The sequence below is a fragment of the Scyliorhinus torazame genome, chromosome 30, assembly GCF_047496885.1.
Source record: "Scyliorhinus torazame isolate Kashiwa2021f chromosome 30, sScyTor2.1, whole genome shotgun sequence".
In the NCBI taxonomy this organism is placed as follows: Eukaryota; Metazoa; Chordata; class Chondrichthyes; order Carcharhiniformes; family Scyliorhinidae; genus Scyliorhinus; species Scyliorhinus torazame.
Genome location: NC_092736.1, coordinates 11252489 through 11274120, shown reverse-complemented (window position 1 = coordinate 11274120; position 21632 = coordinate 11252489). Strand labels below are relative to the sequence as shown.

The following is a 21632-nucleotide window of genomic DNA, read 5'->3' as shown; positions in this document are numbered from 1 at the left end:
GGTGAAAGCAGAACTAGGGGGCATAGCCTCAAAATAAGGGGAAGTAGATTTAGGACTGAGTTTAGGAGGAACTTCTTCACCCAAAGGGTTGTGAATCTATGGAATTCCTTGCCCAGTGAAGCAGTAGAGGCTCCTTCATTAAATGTTTTTAAGATAAAGATAGATAGTTTTTTGAAGAATAAAGGGATTAAGGGTTATGGTGTTCGGGCCGGAAAGTGGAGCTAAGTCCACAAAAGATCAGCCATGATCTCATTGAATGGTGGAGCAGGCTCGAGGGGCCAGGTGGCCTACTCCTGCTCCTAGTTCTTATGTTCTTATATATCTGTATATGCTTATACATGTGTGTATGTTGGGGCAGCACGGTGGCGCAGTGGGTTAGCTCTGCTGCCTCACGGTGCCGAGGTCCAAGGTTCGATCCCGGATCTAGGTCACTGTCAGTGTGGAGTTTGCACATTCTCCCCGTGTTTGCGTGGGTTTCGCCCCCACAACCCAAAAGATGTGCAGGCTAGGTGGATTGGAGATGCTAAATTGCCCCTTAATTGGAAAAAATGAATTGGGCAATCTAAATTTTTTTTAAAATAAATAAATGTGTGTCTGATCATATGTGTGTGTGTGTTATAACCACACGGGTCTCACGGAGTAGGGATGATCCACTACCCTGTGGAGCTTGCAGCATACAAACTCTCCCCGATCAGGGGCAGGGACCCTTAACACAGTTCGTGTGCTCTTGTATAAATCGAGTTGGTCAGTCAGCCACCGACTAGAGAAGACCCAGCAGGGAACTACTGCAGCTGTACATAATAATTACCATGTTAAATAAAAGAAGCTTCGTTTTTCTCTGCAACTCATGTAGACTCCTTTAGTTGCCTCTTACAATGTGTTTATATATGTGTGCGTACTTGTGTATGTTTATATGCGTGTGCGCATTTTTGTATCTATGTCTGTATGTTCACATATGTGTGTGTTCATATATACGTGTATGTGAGTGTGTGTATGTGTCTGTGTGTGTGTGTGTGGATGGTAGCACAGTGGTTAGCACTGTTGCTTCACAGCTCCAGGGTCCCAGGTTCAATTCCCGGCTTGGGTCACTCTCTGTGCGGAGTTTGCACGTTCTCCCCGTGTCTGCGTGGGTTTCCTCCGGGTGCTCCGGTTTCCTCCCACAAGTCCCGAAAGACGTGCTTGTTGGGTGAATTGGACATTCTGAATTCTCCCTCTGTGTACCCAAACAGGCGCCGGTGTGTGGCGACTAGGGGCTTTTCACAGTAACTTCATTGCAGTGTTAATGTAAGCCTACTTGTGACAATAATAAAGATTAGTGTGTGTGTGATTTTGTGTGTGTGTAGGTTACAATACGTGCTGTCAACGATATACTGAGAAGTCCTGTTAAAGGGCAGCACTTTAGTTCCACAAAGTCCAGGTTGTGCTGTCTCCCCCCCCCCTCCCCCCCCCCCCCCCCCCAGTAGATGGAGGTGCTTGCTGCTGAGTTCAGTGGGAGGTAATCGGGAGGGAGAATGGTGTTGGAAGGGAGTGGAGGAATTGGGAATGGGAGAGGGAGAGGGAGACGGGAGAGGGGATTGAGAGAGAGTGGCAGGGTATTAGGAAGCAATGAAAGGATTAAGAGGCAAAGACAGAGAAATCAGGAGGGGGAGATGAGATGAGGAGGAGGAGGGAGGATCACGAGGGAGGAGAGGGGATTGGCAGAGTGGATGGAGAGACAGGGAGTGAACTGGGAGGGGGTGAGGAATTGGGAAGCAAAGGGGGAAACCAGGATGGGGCTGGGACAGGGAAATGGAGAGAGTGGATCATGAGGCTGGGAGGGGATGGAAGGTGAGAAAGGATCGGGAGGTTGAGGGGCGATCTGATAGAGGTCTACAAAATTATGAGGGGTATAGATGGGGTGGATAGTCAGAGACTTTTCCCCAGGGTAGAGGAGTCAATAACTAGGGGGCATAGGTTTAAGGTGCGAGGGGCAAAGTTTAGAGGAGATGTACGAGGTAAGTTGTTTACACAGAGGGTAGTGGGTGCCTGGAACTCGCTGCCGGAGGAGGTGGTGGAAGCAGGGATGATAGTGACATTTAAGAGGCATCTTGAACAATACATGAATAGGATGGGAATAGAGGGATACGGACCCAGGAAGTGTAGAAGATTGCAGTTTAGTCGGGCAGCATGGTCGGCACAGGATTGGAGGGCCGAAGGGCCTGTTCCTGTGCTGTACTTTTCTTTGTCCTTTGTTCTTTGCCGACACCTCCAGAAGCATCTTTAACATCAGCTGGTTGAGCACCATGTCGGTTTAGTTATCCTGAACAAAGCTGGAAAATGTTCAAAGCTTCCTAGCTCTGGGGAAGGGGCCTCAAACAATTTGTATATGGAAACCCAATTTGTATATGGAAACCCAATTTGTATATGGAAACCCAATTTGTATATGGAAACCCAATTTGTATATGGAAACAGTCTAAATTCAGTGTGCAAAGTGTGCGCACTCACGATATTGAATGTTTAGATGCTGTTTTGCGCCTGTAAACTCAACAACGTGTCAACAAATGTCTCAGGCCTCAATTAGTCTATTTTGTGGAAGTGGCTCAGAAAGATTTTGTGTTCTGGATAGTTCTGAGCGATTTATCAGGGCGTTAAGTTTCTGGTCGACCTGGAAGGTCAAATGGTAATTTGGGGCAGATGTTGTGATGGAAATTATGACGATATCTCCGCAGAGATTTCATTAACTCATTGGATTTTACAATGTAATCTCCTATAAAGATGGTCCTTCAATTATACCGAGAGATGGCCTCTGTACAAGTCAGCAAGAATTAATTCATTCACTGATACAATGAACAAGCAAACCCCTCATGCAGATCGACATGCCTTCCATTGCTGCATCACTAATGAGGTTTTGTACCAACAAAGTAACATTTATAGAAAAATCATAGAATCCCTACAGTGCAGAAGGAGGCCATTCAGTACATCGAGTCTGTACCAACCCTCCGAAATAGCACCTTACCCAGGCCCACTCCCCATAACTCCAGTTAACTATTGGACACAACGGGGCAATTTTGCACGGCCAAGGGCAGCACGGTAGCACAGTGATTAGCACTGCAGTCTCACGGCGCCGAGGTCCCAGGTTCGATCCTGGCTCTGGGTCACTGTCCGTGTGGAGTTTTCACATTCTCCCCGTGTTTGCGTGGGTTTCACCCCCACAACCCAAAGATGTGCAGGCTAGGTGGATTGGCCACGCTAAATTGCCCCTTAATTGGAAAAAATGAATTGGGCACTCTAATTTTTTTAAATAAATAAATAAAATTTAAAAATAAATAAATTTTGCATGGCCAATCCACCTAATCTGCACATCTTTGGACTGTGGCAGGAAACCGGAACACCCGGAGGAAACTCACGCAGACACGGGGAGAACGTGCAAGTTCGACACAGACAGTGACCCAAGGCTGGAATTGAACCCGAGGTCCCTGGCGCTGTGAGGCAGCAGTGCTAATCGCTGTGCCAGAGTGCCACCCATTCACGCCACACAAGTGCCAATGACCATCTCCAACAAGAGAATCTAACTATCTCCCTGTGACATTCAATGGAATTCGCATTGCTAATGTGAGATTGGCCAGATAGTGAACTGGACCGACCATATAAATACTGTGGGTACGAGACCAGGTCAGAGGCTGGGAATCCTGTGGTGAGTAACTCACCTTCTGACTCCCCAAAGCCTGTCCACCATCTACACGGCACAAGACAGGAGTGTGATGGAACACTCCCCACTTGCCTGGATGAGTGCAGCTCCAACAACACTCAAGACACTTGACACCATCCAGGGCATAGCAACCACTTGATTTGTACCCCCCTCGCCACCTTCAATATTCACTCCCTCCACCACCGATGCACAGTGGCAGCCGTGTGTATCATCTACAAGCTGCACTGCAGCAACTCACCAAGACTCCTCAGACAGCACCTTCCAAACACGTGACTGCTCCCGCTTAAAAGGACAAGTGCGCTTCCAGGGCTGAACAACTGCTCGCCCTCAGAGCTGCTATCGGCCCTGAGAGATGGGTTTTCACTCCTTAACGGGTCGAGAGCATCAAGCCAGCTCACCAGGTGGGGCTCCCCAAAACAGTTTGGGGGGGGGATGGTTTCCAAGTGGATCAACATTGCCATTCGGGCAAAACCCTGGAAATCCTCAAACCCCCTCCCTAACAGCACCACCCACACCTCGGGGGCTGCGGCGGTTCAAGAAGATGGCTCATCACCACCTCCTCAAGGGCAACTAGGGATGGGCAACAAATGCTGGGCCGGGCCAGAGACAGCCATAAACTGAGATCATTCTTGGACGTTTCTTACACATTATAGAGCCAGCGTCACATCGAAGCAAATATTACTTTGGTTTAAGGGGGTAAGCACCGCACATTTATCAGTTTAAGAATCCCAACAAATAATCCGTACCCCGTGTTAAATACCCTGCTGGAGTTGTCAACGCATCCGACATCAAACAGGCTTCTTTACAGAATTAGCTGTACGGACACTGAGCTCTGTAAGTTTGGTTACAGCTCCCTTTCCAATCAGAATCATGGGGGACAATTTAATTACTCCCTGCAAGGGTTTATCGGGAAATAGTTAAACTCGATTCCTAAAGACCCAACGCAATTGAGGGAGAAGATCAGTGTTTTCAATCCACTGAGGTTTGTCTGCAAGCTTCCCGAAGCCCAGCTGCACAATGCTGATACACACATTTAATTGCAAATTCACAATGTCCAGATTAGAGAAGACTACATCCGAATTAGATCATATTTAATGGGTATAATAGGCTTTATCCAGTCTTTATCTCTTCCTGTTACCTCAAGATAAGGATGATAGCAGCAATTTAGATAGTAATGATAGTGTGTTCGCCTCAATGGTAAGATGCTTCCACAGGAGACCTGAAGATGGTTAATGTTTGTCGTTTGTCGACACAGAATACAATTATAATATCGACACAGAAAATGTTGAGGAATAAGAAGTTGTACTTCTGCGACTCCTGATCACATCTCACAGAAATGTCTCAAAGTCCTTCGCAGGATCACTTGGAAATACATGTAATAACCTTTATTAATGTCACAAGTAGGCCTACATTAACATTGCCATGAAGGGGGCAGCACGGTGGAGCAGTGGGTTAGCCCTGCTGCCTCACGGCGCCGAGGTCCCAGGTTCGATCCCGGCTCTGGGTCACTGTCCGTGTGGAGTTTGCACATTCCCCCCGTGTTTGCGTGGGTTTCGCCCCCACAACCCAAAGATGTGCAAGCTAGGTGGATTGGCCACGCTAAATTGCCCCTTAATTGGAAAAAATGAATTGGGTACTCTAAATTTATTTTTAAAAACATTGCAATGAAGTTACTGTGAAAATGCCCTAGTCGTCACATTCCGGCACCTGCTCGGTCACACTGAAGGAGAATTCAGAATGTCCAATTCATCTAACAAGCATGTCTTTCGGGACTTGTGGGAGGAAACCGGAGCACCCGGAGGAAACCCGCGCAGGCACGGGGAGAACGTGCAGACTCCGCACAGACAGTGACCCAAGCTGGGAATCGAATCATGGACCCTGGCGCTGTGAAGCGACGGTGCTAACCACTGTGCTGCCGTGGCAGTACACATGGTAGTACACATCACTCCCTATCTTGGAAAAGTGGCTCCATTCCAGCGCTTGTAAAGCACTTTGGGAAAAGCCAAGGTCAGGAAAAATGCTTATTAAATGAACCATTCTTTTATATCAGCAAGCGTTAGCACCATGGGAGAAATGGAGAGTTAATCTGCCTCCAACATGGTTAGTAAAGGGAACAATGTTGTTACTATTGGCTATCCCTCGTCAGAGGCAACTAATAGGGTCATAGAGTTTTATAGCACAGAAAGAGGCCCTTCGGCCCATCGTGTCTGTGTCGGCCATCACACATCTATCCCTATCCCATTTCCAGTACTTGGTCCTCGGTCTTGTATGCTGTGGCGTTACAGCTAATGACGAGGCCACTGTCTAATTAAGGACAGTGGCCCACTTCACGAAGCTGGCAGGCTAATCAGAGTGCCTGTAGCCTTGCCATTGCCACCGCTAGAGGCAAGAGGACCCTGGTAATCGGGGAGGTGGAGGGTGGGGGGAGGGGGCACTTTGGAGTGGTGGCACACTTTCTGTAGAGGCACCCTATGCTGCAGGGAGGCTCCGTAAGATGCCAGCCTTGGGTGGTGGAGGGAGCTGGGGTGGGGGGTCGGTTTTTACTGTCTTTATGTCTCGCTTCCAATCTTTGACTTTCGTGTTAAGCTGGCACTGTGGCAAGGCGGCATTGCCCTCACATCGACCGCATCAAACCTCTTCACAAATTCAAGGACCTTAATCAGTCACCACTCAACGTCCTCTCTCCCAGAGGAAGCAAATCCAATCCCAGCATTAACCCGAATGCCAATATGAGACAACTTCCTTCATCCGAGACAACAATCGCATTGGCAAAGTGATGGGTAATTTATTTATTCCTATCTGGGGTGGAGGTGCTGTGGGCAATGCCAGCATCTGTTGCCCATCCCTAGTTGCCCTTTGAGGTCAGTTAAGAGTCAACTACATGTCACTGTGAAACGCCCCTAGTCGCCACATTCCGGCGCCTGTTCGGGTAAACTGGTACGGGAATAGAACCCACAGATAAGCCAGACCAGTTGGGATGTCAGATTTCCTTCCCTAATGAACCACGTGATAGCCGGTGAAGGGTTCGCGGGCAGTATTACTGGGGCTAGCTTTCTTTCCAGATTTTGTTGGATTAGTACGTTGAATTTTGTGGCCACTGGAGTCCACAAAGTAGGTCGGTCGTCTAATGTCTTGTTTTGAAAAAAAACGTCCTTATATAAATAATAACGAAGTTTGGCAATAAGAGTAACTCAACAGAACAGTGGCGACAGTAATAACTATGAAAACAGGAGCTCTAGTAAAACAGCTTTTGCTTTCAGATCACCCTCTTGCAATCTGAAAAAACCCGCCCAAAGCCCAGAACCTTCAACAGATGCCAGGGAAACAATTGCGTAGGAGAAAGGCTTCTTAGAACACTCTGTACTCAAAGTGACACTCTGCAATAAGTTTATTAACTGAAGATAAAATTCCACCAGCAGCCATGGTGGGATTTGAACCGATGTCCCAGAGCAGCGGTGGGGCAACCAGTGGCCCAGGGGTAACCTGCAGCCCATCTGCGTTCTGAGTGCGGCCCCACGAGACATTTTGTTGACCGTTGCCCACGCGCGGTGTCGCCACATTCCGCTGATTCATGGCAGTGTAGTTTTTTTCCTACCGGTCTGAAGTGATGCACACGTAAAGCGGGAGCGAGTGAAGTGAGGAGGGTGCTGATTGCTCACAACGTTGACTGTGAGAGCCGTGCGCTCCCTCTGCGTCCAAAGTGTAAATATTTCTTTTGTAGCCACCATTTGAAGTTGATGGCAGTTCTATTAATATATGAACGATTAAGCATTTTCTATAACTCTTGTTACAAAATATTTGGCGTGTTGTAAAGGTATTAATAATAATAACCTTTTATTGTCACAACTATGAAGTTACTGTGAAAAGCCCCTAGTCGCCACATTCTGGCGCCTGTTCGGGGAGGCTGTTACGGGAATTGAACCGTGCTGCTGGCCTGCTTGGTCTGCTTTAAAAGCCAACGATTTAGCCCAGTGTGCTAAACCAGCCCCTTCTGCATCACAAACCAGCTGTCTAGCCCACTGAGCTCAACCACCCCTCAATCTTATTCACGGTTCATGGCTAGCGAACAAGCCCCGATTTCGATCTTGCGGCCCACTCAGATGAAGGAGGGTCTCTCATGCGGCCCACTCACTGGCCCGGGTTGCCCATCACTGCTCCAAGAGCCTGTGGATCTCTGGTCCAGTGACCTTATCACCCCACCACCATATGCTACCCCCTCCCCCCCCAACTCCTCTCCCACTGCAACCTTCAGTCAACGCCCAGGTACAGAGCAACTAATTATATATTCTGGAGGCTTACACTTATTGATAACACCTCTGGGGTTTTATCTTCCTGGCGTATGTACCTTTTGTGAAGCAAGACTTTTGTATTACTAAACACATATTTGCCATTATTTCTGAACGTATCTGGAACAATGGGGGCGGCAGAGGGGAGAACGCTGATCAGTGGAACGTTGAGGAGCTCTCACAATCAGCTCCCACGTTTACCTTACAGACATCGCATTATTGTTTGACACAAAGCTTTGGGTGACATCAACATGCACCGAGGCGTACGGTTCGTAAAAATGTATAATTTTTTTCCCCCTTCAGCGGTTCAGGCACCTTTCAATTACTTTCCCTTCGTTCTCTGACGTGTTCAACTCCGAGCACGCGGGGTATGAAGTGCCCGGGGCTCGTTTCTTTTCTCCCCCTCAAATAATAAAAGACCGAGGGTCGGTGAGGAAAAAAGATTCTTAATAACTGCAGCTATCGCCCGCAGGCAACCTTGCCAGTAAAAAAAATAGATAAAAATAAAAGAGCCTCGCTCAGTCTCTTAGCGACAATGAGAATGTTAATATTTGACTGATGTTGAAAGCCTTGATTGATCCAGGGCTGTTTTTTCTTTGGTGTCTGCCTTCGGCAAGGGCCACATCGTCTAACACCAGACAGTGCTGATAATAATAATAATCGCTTATTGTTTCAAATAGGCTTCAATGAAGTTACTGTGAAAAGCCCCTAGTCGCCACATTCCGGCACCTGTTCGGGGAGGCTGGTATGGGGTTTGAACCCGCAATCCAGAGACCCAGGGTAATGCCCTGGGCTCCATATCCCCCTATGGCAGGTCAAAATCTGGAATTAAGAATCTAATGTCGATTGTCATAAAAACCCATCTGGTTCACTGATGCCCTTTAGAGAAGGAAATCTGCCGTCCTTACCCGGTCTGGCCCACATGTGACTCCAGACCCACAGCAATGTGGTTGACTCTTAAAATGCCCTCTGAAATGGCGCAGCAGGCCACGCAGTTCAAGTGCAATTAGGGATGGGCAATAACGCTGACCCACATCCCATGAATAAAAAAGAAAATCACAAAGGGAGATATTAGGACAATTCGGACAGTTACTTAAACAGGAAGAGAGAGAGTAAAGTTTCCCCTTTTGATACGACCGTGGGAACTTAATAGTCGCTTAAAGGAAATGACGGATAAAATGAACAAATATTTTGCAGCAGTCTGCACGATCACGGGGAAGCTGTACTGAGCAAACCGATGGAGCCGTGAGCTGACAGGTTTCCGGGTCCTGATGGACTTCATCCTAGGGTCTTAAAGAGGTGGCTATTGAGGCAGTAGATGCGTTGGTGTTAATTTTTACAACATTTGATTTGCTAGATTCCAGAAAGGTTGCATCGGCCTGCAAAGTGGAAAATGTAACCCGTCGAGTGAAGAAGGGAGGGAGGCAGGAAACAGCAAACTAAACATGTTCGTCATGGGGAAGGTGTTAAAATCGATCATTAAGGAGGTTCTGGCTGGGCACTTGGAAAAACATAAGGTCGAGTCAGCATGATTTTGTGAAAGGGAAATCATGTTTAATTAATTGGAGTTCTTTGAAGGAGTAACATGCTGTGGATAAAGGGGGACCTGTAGATGTACTGTACTTGGATTTCCAGAAGGCATTTGATAAAGTGCCACATCAAAAGTTATTGGGGAAAATAAAAGCTCATAGTGTAAGGTGTAACATATCAGCAGGGAGAGAAGATTGGCTGGCTGGCAGAATCTGGAGAGTATTGGGCAGCACAGCGGTACAGTAGTTAGCGCTGCTGCCTCACAGCACCGATGTTCCAGGTTCAATCCTGGCTCTGGGTCACTGTCCATGTGAAGTTTGCACATTCTCCCCGTGTTTGCGTGGGTTTCACCCCAACAACCCAAAGATGCGCAGAGTAGGTGAATTGGCCACGCTAAATTGCCCCTTAATTGAAAAAAATGAAGTGGGAACTCAAAATTGAAAAAAAAAAAACTGAGAGAATGCATAAATGGGCCTTTTTCTGATTGGCAGGGTGTGATCACTGGAGTCCCACAGGGGTCTGGGCTGGGGCCTCAACTGTTTACGATATATAACAATGACTTTGGTGAGGGGAATGAAGGCACGGCAGCTAAATGTGCAGGTGACACAAACGTAGGTAGGAAAGTATGTTATGAAGAGGACGTATGGAGGTTGCAGAGGATATAGACAGGTTGAGTAAGGGTTCAAAAATCTGGCAGATGGAGTATAATGGGAAGTGTAAAGTAGTTCACTTTGGCAAGAAGAATAAAAAAGCAGAGTGTTACTTAAACGGAGAACGGTTTCCGAATTCTCAGGTGCAGAGGGATCCAGGTGTTCTGGTGCATGAGTCACAAACAGTGAGTGTGCAGGTGCAGCAAAAAAATCAAAAAGACTGTTGGAATGCTGTCCTTTATTATCATAGGAATTGAACATGGAAGAAAAGATGTTATCCTTCAGTTATACAGGGCATTGTTGAGACTGCATCTTGAGTACTGTGTGCAGTATTTAAGAACGGATGTGATTGTGTTGGAGCAGGTCAGAGGAGGTTTATGAGATTGCTACCTGGAATGAGCGGATTGTCTTATGAGGGAAGGTTGAACAGACTGGGCTTGTTTCCACTGGAGTTTAGAAAGAGTGAAGAGTGATTTGATTTAATTATAAGAGGTGACTTGATTTAATTATATAAATTCCTCAACGGTTTTGACAAGGTGGACATGGTCAGGATATTTCCTCCTGTGGGTGAGTCCAGAACAAGGGGAACTGTTTTGAAATTAGGGCTCTTCCTGGTGGCACAGGGATGAGGAGAATTATTTTTCTCTCAAAGGCTGGTTGGAGAAAGCAGGGCTAGGCTATTGAGTTGGATGATCAGCCATGATCGTGATAAATGCGGAGCAGGCTCGAAGGACCAAAAGGCCTCCTCCTGCGCCTATGTTCTATGTATCTATGTGTCCATGACTATGGATTTCTCTGCCTCAGGAGGCAGTGGGGGCTGGCGGTCGGGGGGGGGGGGGGGGGGGGGGGGGGGGGTCTCTGAATAATTTTAAGGTGGAGATAGATAAATTCTTGTCAGGAAAGGGGATCAAAGGTTATCGGGGGTAGATGGGAGTGTGGAACTGGCAACACAAACAGATCAACCATGATCTTGTTGAATAGCAGTGAAGGCGCGAGGGGCTGAATGGCCAACCACTGCTCCTAGTTTGTATGTGGGTATATATGTTTGTAAAGAGGTAGGTTTTAAGTAGCAACTCAAAGGAGGAGATAGAACTGGAGAGGATTAGGGAGGGAATCCGAGGGTTTAGGGTGCAGGCACCTTAAAGGACAGCCATTACAGGTGCTATGATGGAAATCGGGGATGTACAAGAGGCAGCGTTATTGACTCTGAGTGAGGAGGCCTTTTCTTCTATCTTCATGAGCTGTGGGTGTCACTGTAAGGTCACCACCCATCCCTTGAACTGAGTGTCGCGCTCGGCCATTGCAGAGGGCAGTTAAGATTCAACCAAATTGCTGTAGGTCTGGAGTCACATGTAGGCCAGACTGGGTAAGAACGGCAGATTTCCTTCCCTAAAGGAAAGGATTCTAATGACAATCAAGGGTTGAATGGTCACCATGACCAAGACTAAATCGCTGGCTTTGAAAGCAGACCAAGGCAGGCCAGCAGCACGGTTCGATTCCCGTAACAGCCTCCCCGAACAGGCGCCGGAATGTGGCGACTAGGGGCTGTTCACAGTAACTTCATTTGAAGCCTACTGGTGACAATAAGCGATTTTCATTTCATTTCTTCCAGATTTATTAATCCAATACTCAAATCAGCCATGGTGGGATTTGAACCCATGTCCATTTGCCTGGGCCTCGGGATTACAAGTGCAGTGACAATACCACAACACCACCCTCTCCCTGACGGATGTGCAGCAGTGATTATACCTGGATGTGCCTCTTAACCATCAAGAACAGGGGACATTAGTTACTGGTGGAGGGCTAATTGTTACATATTCAGGGCTTTGGGACCGGACTTTGTGCATCTGAAACCTTACAGTTCAACACCACACACAGATATATCTTACTGCAGCCTGCATAGAATTCCGTGCAGCCACTGGATGGCACATCACATGGGCAGGCAGTGCTTGTTCCTCTTTGCCGGCGACAGATGTCTCAAAGCTCAAGTGCAAATTAATAAGGTGTAACTGCGAGGTTACAGTGCCGACATTCACCAACAAGCACCTAACACTGTCAGATGGCCCCCTTCCATCTGCTATTCCCTTAATGAAGCAGTTTGCCCATTTGTCTAATGAGCAGGAGGTTGAGGAGGGTGGGCTGATACGCGTTGGAGTTTAGACGAGCGTGAGGTGATCTGATTGAAACATAGGATTCTGGGGGAGGGGACTTGGCAGGCTGGATGCTGAAAGATGCTTCCCCACGTGGGGGAGGGGGAGATAGAGAACCAGGGGGGCACCATTTCAAAATAAAGTGTCTCCCATTTAAGACAGAAACGAGGAGGAATTTCTTCTCTTAGAGACTTATTACTCTGGAATTCTCGACCAGAGCGACCAGTGGAGGCTGTGGTTCAACCCAACTCTCAGACACCAGGGCTGGATTGTCCGATTCTGGGGCTACGACCCCACACCGTTGTGGGAACGGTGGAGAAAATGGTGCAAAACGGCCATTGATTTCCCGTTTTGCTGGGAGCTAGTATTAGCACCTGGCTCTAGCTGGTGATACGCCTCGGAGAATTGCCGGGTCCGTGGCCACGCACCCGTGTCGTGCAACATGGCGGGGGCTGCTCGCGGAACCAGCCTGCGACATAGACCCCCCCCGGACCACCCCCCCACAGTGCCCCCCAGCCCCGAATAATGTCCCCCCTTGCTCGTGGATGGGCCCTCCCCCGACTGTGGTGGCGCTGGACTGAGTCCGCAGCCGCCACGCCGAGTTCCCGACGGGTGAGACCACACGTGCCCCCCGCCATCGGGAACTCGGCCGGTCCGGGGCGGAGCATCGGGAGGCAGGCCTCAGGCAATGGGCTGAGGTCGTCGAGACGTGGTGGGGCGTACTCCGAGAGTGGGGGGGGTGCGTACTCCGAGAGTACGCCACTTTGGAGGGGGCGGAGCATCGCAAAAGCGGCGCCGCCCCCGATTTGATCGGGAACTCGGATTCTCCGGCCGGTTGCCGAACACTATTCCGGCGTCAGCGACCGGAGAATCCAGCCCTCGGGCCGTTGGATTCTCTGTTCCCGCCGGTAGTGCACCCCCGCCCGCGGGTTTCCTGGTGGCCTGGGGCGGCTTCAATGGGAATTCCCATCGACAGGAGGTGGGAGTAGACAATCCCGCCGCCAACGAAGGCCGCGCTGCCCGAGCAACACGCGGCTGGGGGAACCGGAGATTCCAGCCCCAGCGCTCATTAGTCTGGGCGCGATTCTCCGTTTCTCGATGCCGATCTCGTAATCGGTGATCGGGCGGAGAATCCCTGTTTACGCCCGAATCGGGGGCGGCGCCTGTTTTCGGATGCTCCACCCCCTCCAAAATGGCACCATCGGGGAGCACGCCGCACGCCGTTGGAACGGCCTCAGGACGTCACCTGAAGACTCTCCCCCGATGCTCCGCCCCCGATGGGCCGAGTTCCCAATGTCGCGGGACTCGTGTGGTCTCAGTTTTCGTGAACCCGACGTGGTGGCTGCAGACTGTGTCGAATCGGCAGACCTCGCCGATTTTGTCGGCGTAAAACTAGACACTTCCTCCGGACATAGCCTCAAAATCAGAGAATCCAGCCCTTAGCCTGACACTCCCGTGCAGTACAGAGGGAAGGCCACACTGTTGGACATACTGGCTTTTGAATGAGATGTTAAACTAAGTCTGTCCTCTCAGGCGGATGTAGGAGATTCATTTTGAAGAGGAAGAGGAGGATTCTCCGTGGCATCGTGGCAATGTTTATCCCTCAATCAACATCACGAGTAAGAGATTATCTGGTCATTAGCACACTGGTGTTTGTGAGAATCGCTGTGCGCAAGTTGGCGGCTACATTTCTTACATTCCAAAAGTGGCTTCACTTTTTATTAGCTGCAAAATGCTTTGGGACATTCTCTAGAAACACAAGACCATCTGGGTTTCTGTTCGCTCATCTTCTCCATGTTAAAACTAAAAACTTCTTCCCGGCAAACCATCACAATCAGGACTCAGACACACTGCTGCCGTCCAAAGTTCATCTCACATCAATGAGTGGCATTGCCATGACAGGTGCTAAAGCCCTAGCTTCCTCGTCAGGAGATAAAGGGGGAAATGTTTAACTTAACCCACTTTAACCGGACAACTTAAACTTGCCTGGTTTCGCCCTCCATCGGACCGGGGTGGGGGGGTAAACTTGCATTCCAACCTTCCCTGCAGATTTCCTACCTGACGGATTAGGTTACAATCGCCCCGGTGTCGCCGGACAGGGAAGATGGGGAGGCGTGGGTGGAGGATTAACACCGGCGCGGGCTAGTCGGGTTAGAAGGCCTGTTGTTCTGTGCTGGAAATTCTATGTAACTCCATTCCCGAAGTCCTCTGGCGTTCGAGTGGCTGGATGTCAGCATGATTTGCATCGGTACCATGGTAATTGATTACGCTGAAGTAAGTTCACAGAAGCAAAACTGTGCAAATCATAGGCTCAGCAATTATATACATATCTACATATATATCTGCAAGTGAGTAAGAGTGTGTGTGCCTGTGCGTGAAAACAGCTTCTTCCCCGCTGTTACCCAACTCCTAAATGACCCTCTTATAGATCGATCTGATCTCTTCACACATCTTCTCTACTCAGTAGTACTACATTCCTGTATGCTTCACCCGATGCCTGTGTCTATGTATTTACATTGTGTATTTTATGTTTGCCCTATTATGTATTTTCTTTTCATGTATGGAACAATCTGTTGAGCTGCACGCAGAACAATACGTTTCACTGTACCTCGGTACACGTGACAATAAACCAATCCAATCCAAACCAATGTGTGTGTGTTTGTACGTGTGTGTGTGTGTGTGTGCATGTCTGTATGCATGTGTGTGTCTGTGTGCGTGTATATATGCTGTTAATATAGAAAGCTGGTGAATTGATTGAATCAGCAAATAAGCAGAAAAGAACATCTGTTCTGCAGAGAATAGTGGATGTGCTGCTTTAATCTTTCAAAATTCCCAAGAATCTGGAAAGGTCCCAACATATTGGAAAACCACAAATCTAATGCCCACATTCAAGAAAGGAGAGGGATTGCTGAAAAGAGACACGTTGCCGAAACTTTCCAACATGCACTCATCAGGACAAACATCAGAGAGTCAAATTTCAAACAATCACAGCAGTTTATATGACAGGATAAAAGGGTTGGTTGGCAAGTAGACTCTGATTGGCTGAGGTGCTGCCGTGGTGAAAGCAACGGGGAACCATCGGCTCGCCAAGCTCCCGGGTAATTTTTAAAATGCGCAAGGCTTGGACATGTTTCTTTAGTTTGCAGAGAACGGGTCCCTGTATTTGAATGCATGTTGCTCCTAGTGGAGCGTAAATGAGGCATATTATAAGCTCAGTGGATTATCTAAAATCGGTTCTCATTTGTTCCTTTAACTGCGACACCAGTTTGAAAGATCGACATACTTTGCTCAAATTCTCATCTCTTTCAAAACAATTACATTATTTCTGAAATACCTTTCCGTAATGTGGTGTTGTTAACTCTGCAGCCCCATCCGATGTTGACAATTGGGCCCACTCTTCCATATTTGACAGGTGTCGTTCTGAAGATATCTCCGGGTTGGCAGCAGATCGTGTAGCAGTGGCGGTTTGATGTTGGGAGCTGCCCACTGATTTGGAGTCCAGGGTGTGCAAGTGGCCGGGATTGGTGGCAGCGAGAATGGAATCCGGTCGCTGAAATAGATAAAGAAAATTCCTGATTGCTTTCCGGGAGTTATTTTGACAGCTGAATTCGGAGTATTCGGAATTCGGACTTCAGGAAGCAAAGTACTGTACATACCCCTGTCAGCATCAACGGGGCCGAGGTGGAGATGGTTAGCAGTTTCAAATTCCTAGGGGTGCACATCTCCAAAAATCTGTCCTGGTCCACCCACGTCGACGCTACCACCAAGAAAGCACAACAGCACCTATACTTCCTCAGGAAACTAAGGAAATTCGGCATGTCCACATTAACCCTTACCAACTTTTACAGATGCACCATAGAAAGCATCCTTTCGGGCTACATCACAGCCTGGTATGGCAACTGCTCGGCCCAGGACCGCAAGAAACTTCAGAGAGTCGTGAACACCGCCCAGTCCATCACACGAACCTGCCTCCCATCCATTGACTCCATCTACACCTCCCGCTGCCTGGGGAAAGCGGGCAGCATAATCAAAGATCCCTCCCACCCGGCTTACTCACTCTTCCAACTTCTTCCATCGGGCAGGAGATACAGAAGTCTGAGAACACGCACGAACAGACTCAAAAACAGCTTCTTCCCCACTCTCACCAGACTCCTAAATGACCCTCTTATGGACTGACCTCATTAACACTACACCCTGTATGCTTCATCCGATGCCAGTGCTTATGTAGTTACATTGTATATGTTGTGTTGCCCTATTATGTATTTTCTTTTATTCCCTTTTCTTCTCATAGACATAGACATAGAACGATACAGCGCAGTACAGGCCCTTCGGCCCACGATGTTGCACCGAAACAAAAGCCATCTAACCTACACTATGCCCTTATCATCCATATGTTTATCCAATAAACATTTAAATGCCCTCAATGTTGGCATGTACTTAATGATCTGTTGAGCTGCTCGCAGAAAAATACTTTTCACTGAAACTCGGTACACGTGACAATAAACAAATCCAACCCAATCCAATTTAAGTACTTTGACTCCGTGGGGCGCACTCTCACCTCTCAGTCTGCAATTTGAGGGTTCAAGTCCCACTCAGGAAGCTGGAGCACAAAACCCAATCTGCCATTCCCAGTGCAGTACTGAGGGAGTGCTGCACTGTCAGGAGTGCCATCTTTCAGGTGAGGCGTTAAACCAAGCCCCTGCCTGCTCTCGCGGAAGTATGTTAAAAGATCCCATAGCGGGATGGTTAGCACTGCTACCTCATGGCACCAATGACCCGGGTTCGGTCCTGGCCCCGGATCACTGTCCATGTGGAGCTTGCACATTCTCCCCGTGTCTGTGTGGGTCTCACCCCCACAACCCCAAAGATGTGCAGGGTAGGTGGATTGGCCACGCTAAATTGCCCCTTAATTGAAAAAAAAGAATTGGGTACTCTAAATTTAAATAAGAAAGGTCCCATAACTTGATTTGAAAGAAGAGCAGAGGAGTTAGACATGGAAAATCGGAGCGTAAGTAGGCTATTTGGCCCATCGAGCCTGCTCCCCCATTCAAAAGGATCATGGATGATCCTCAGCCTATCTCAATGCCATGCTCCCGTGCTCTCCTCATACCCCTTGAAATGCATTGAGCTTTGCTAAAAGAAATGAATCTGCACCCAGCAAGATCGTGGAAGCAATTTTCACATAGGGTTCACCACGCTATGGAGCCAAGGCTCAACAATATCCTCTGGTGCCCGAAAGGCTCAGTTTGCAAGTCCATCCTCCTAGCTCAGTGCTCTGACAGTTTGCATCCATCTCTTAGCTGATTTAACCACATTTCCTCTCTAATCAAGTGTCAGTAGTTTATACTTTCCTGCTGTTTGTTGTAAACCGGTGTGATTGTCTATATCCCAGGTTATACCGGGGCCAGCTTGTTCACTAATGTCAAGTACTTTGTCGGCCAGCTTCTCTGTGCATCTGATGAAGAGCATAACCCATCGACTTCCCCCCACTTTGCGCCCACCTCAGTAGATTCGGGGACTGAGGACGAACCCAGTGAGAGGCAGGACGAAGCAAACACAACCCTTAAAATGTATCATCGTGCCTTTCAATCCATATCGTGGCCAAAAAGGGCTCGGCGGGAAATCATTGATTTTAGTGACTCAAGTAACGCAGCTCCTGTAACTTCCCCTTGGCAGAAGACAGAGATCCACTCACCGAGTGCATTAATGAGATTTAGTCCCATCACTTCCATTTCTCTGCTCAATCCCTAATCAAATTGTGGGCTGTGAAAGTGTCCAACTTTCTAAAGTGGCTGCTAAAGAAAAGGCAGTCTGGCCATCTTTTAAAACCGGATTCATCTGTAAATGCGTCGAAACTCCTTACTTACAACCTATTCATATTAAAATGATTCAGCTCATTCAGAGACGAGGACTTGCATTTATATAGCACCTTTTATGTGCCCAGGCCCCTCCAAAGCTCTTCACATTCAACCAATCACTTTTGAAGCATACCTGTTCATGTTATGCTAATTAAGGAAAGTCCCCCTTTATAGATCTTCCTTCACACAACCAGTGTCCCAGCTGACCCCTTGTTATACTCTTTGAATAAAAAAATTAAAGAAAAAAGTGGTGTACCTAAACTAAAACATCAAAAGGAAACTTAACAAATTAATTAAAAGTTATTCCCGAGGGTGATGATGCACCGCAAGCCACCATGGTGGCCATTGGTCGCAGAAGACGTGAGTCCCTCTTTATATGTGCTCGAGATACTTAGAACATAGAACATAGAACAATACAGCGCAGTACAGGCCCTTCGGCCCACGATGTTGCACCGAAACAAAAGCCATCTAACCTACACTATACCATTATCATCCATATGTTTATCCAATAAACTTTTAAATGCCCTTAATGTTGGCGAGTTCACTACTGTAGCAGGTAGGGCATTCCACGGCCTCACTACTCTTTGCGTAAAGAACCTACCCCTGACCTCTGTCCTATATCTATTACCCCTCAGTTTAAGGCTATGTCCCCTCGTGCTAGCCATTTCCATCCGCGGGAGAAGGCTCTCACTGTCCACCCTATCTAACCCTCTGATCATTTTGTATGCCTCTATTAAGTCTCCTCTTAACCTTCTTCTCTCTAACGAAAACAACCTCAAGTCCATCAGCCTTTCCTCATAAGATTTTCCCTCCATACCAGGCAACATCCTGGTAAATCTCCTCTGCACCCGTTCCAAAGCCTCCACGTCCTTCCTATAATGCGGTGACCAGAACTGTACGCAATACTCCAAATGCGGCCGTACCAGAGTTCTGTACAGCTGCAACATGACCTCCTGACTCCGGAACTCAATCCCTCTACCAATAAAGGCCAACACTCCATAGGCCTTCTTCACCACCCTATCAACCTGGGTGGCAACTTTCAGGGATCTATGTACATGGACACCTAGATCCCTCTGCTCATCCACACTTTCAAGAACTTTTCCATTAGCCACATATTCCACATTCCTGTTTTTCCTTCCAAAGTGAATCACCTCACACTTCTCTACATTAAACTCCATTTGCCACCTCTCAGCCCAGCACTGCAGCTTATCTATATCCCTCTGTAACCTGCTACTTCCTTCCTCACTATCGACAACACCACCGACTTTAGTATCGTCTGCAAATTTACTCACCCACCCTTCTGCGCCTTCCTCTAGGTCATTGATAAAAATGACAAACAGCAACGGCCCCAGAACAGATCCTTGTGGTACTCCACTTGTGACAGAACTCCATTCTGAACATTTCCCATCAACCACCACCCTCTGTCTTCTTTCAGCTAGCCAATTTCTGATCCACATCTCTAAATCACCCTCAATCCCCAGCCTCCGTATTTTCTGCAATAGCCTACCGTGGGGAACCTTATCAAACGCTTTGCTGAAATCCATATACACCACATCAACTGCTCTACCCTCGTCTACCTGTTCAGTCACCTTCTCAAAGAACTCGATAAGGTTTGTGAGGCATGACCTACCCTTCACAAAGCCATGCTGACTATCCCTGATCATATTATTCCTATCTAGATGATTATAAATCTTGTCTCTTATAATGCCCTCCAAGACTTTACCCACTACAGACGTGAGGCTCACCGGTCTATAGTTGCCGGGGTTGTCTCTGCTCCCCTTTTTGAACAAAGGGACCACATTTGCTATCCTCCAGTCCTCTGGCACTATTCCTGTATCCAATGATGACATAAAAATCAAAGCCAATGGTCCAGCAATCTCTTCCCTGGCCTCCCAGAGAATCCTAGGATAAATCCCATCACTTCATGAGTCAATGCCCTCCACCTGGTGAAGCTACAACACAGGACTACTTGCATGCCTTAACCTCGGCAATTCCCTTTTAAAATTCATTTTATGGGACGTAGGCATCACTGGCTAGGCTAACATTTATTACCCATCCCTAACCACCACCTTCTCTAGGGTAGTCAGGGATGGGTGATAAATTCTGGCTTAACCATTGCTGTGGGATCTTTTACATTCCAGCTGAGAGGGCAGGTGGACCCTGGGTTCAATTCACCATCTGAAGGAAAGAGAGACGATGGCGTAATGGCATTGTCACTGATCCAGAGACCCAGGATAATACTCTGGGTACAAATCCCACCATGGCTGATGGTGGAAATTGAATTCTATAAATATATGACATTAAAAGTCTCATCATGACCATGAAACCATTATGGATTGCCGTAAAAAAGAAAACGGTGGGTTCACTAACATGAAGGAGGACATGCCAGGAGCAACACCGGGCATACCAAAAAAATGAGATGTCGATCTGGTGAAGCTACAACACAGGACTACTTGCGTGCCAAACAGCAGAAGCAGCAAGTGATAGACAGAGCTAAGCGATCCCATAACCAATTAGTCAGATCTGAGCTCTGCAGTCCTGCCACATCCAGCTGTGAATGGTGGTGGACAATTAAACAACTCACTGGAGGAGGAGGCCCCACAAATATCCCCGTCCTCAATGATGGAGGAGCCCAGCACATCGGTGCAAATGACAAGGCTGAGGCATTCGCAACAATCTTCAGCCAGAAGTGTTGTGTGGATGATCCGTCTCGGTCTCCTCCGGAGGTCCACAGCATCACAGATGTCAGTCTTCAGCCAATTCGATTAACCCACGTGATATCAAGAAACTGAAGGCACCGGATACTGCAAAGTCTATGGGCACTGATAACACTCCAGCAATAGTACTGAAGATGTGTGCTCCAGAACCTGCTGTGCCTCTATCCAAGCTGTTTCCAGTACAGCTACAACACTGGCATCTACTCGGCAATGTGGAAAATTGCCCAGGTATATCCTGTACACAAAAAGCAGGACAAATCCAACCCAGCCAATTACCGCCCTCTCAGTCTACTCTCCAGCATCAGCAAAGTGATGGAAGGAGTCATCAACAGTGCTATAAAGCGGCACTTACTCAGCAATAACCTGCTCACGGATGCTCAGTTTGGATTCCGTCACGGTCACTCAGCTCCTGACCTCATCATATCTTTGGTTCAAACATGGACAAAAGAGCTGAACTCCAGAGGTGAGGTGAGAGTGACTGCCCTGGACATCAAGGTAGCATTTGATCGAATATGGCATCAAGGGGCCCTCACAAAACTGGAGTCAATGGGAATCAGGGGTAAAACTCTCCGCTGGTTAGAGTCATACCCGGCACAAAGGAAAATGGTTGTGGTTGTTGGGGACCAGTCATCTCAGTCCGGGGACATCACTGCAGGAGTTCCTTGGATTAGTGTCCTCGGCCTAACCATCTTCAGCTGCTTCATCAAAGACCTTCCTTCCAACATAAGGTCAGATGTGGGAATGTTCATTGAT

At 47.9% G+C, this 21632-nt stretch overlaps 1 protein-coding gene across 4 annotated transcripts in view; it reads right to left on the bottom strand.

Annotated features, from left to right (window-relative positions):
* Positions 1-21632, bottom strand: part of ccdc33 (coiled-coil domain containing 33) — a 328273-nt gene that overhangs the window by 99346 nt on the left and 207295 nt on the right. For all 4 annotated transcript variants that reach the window (XM_072492806.1, XM_072492803.1, XM_072492804.1 and 1 more), the window contains exon 13: positions 15639-15854. In XM_072492806.1, coding sequence (XP_072348907.1) covers positions 15639-15854 — 216 coding nt within the window. The remainder of the gene's footprint in view (positions 1-15638; positions 15855-21632) is intronic.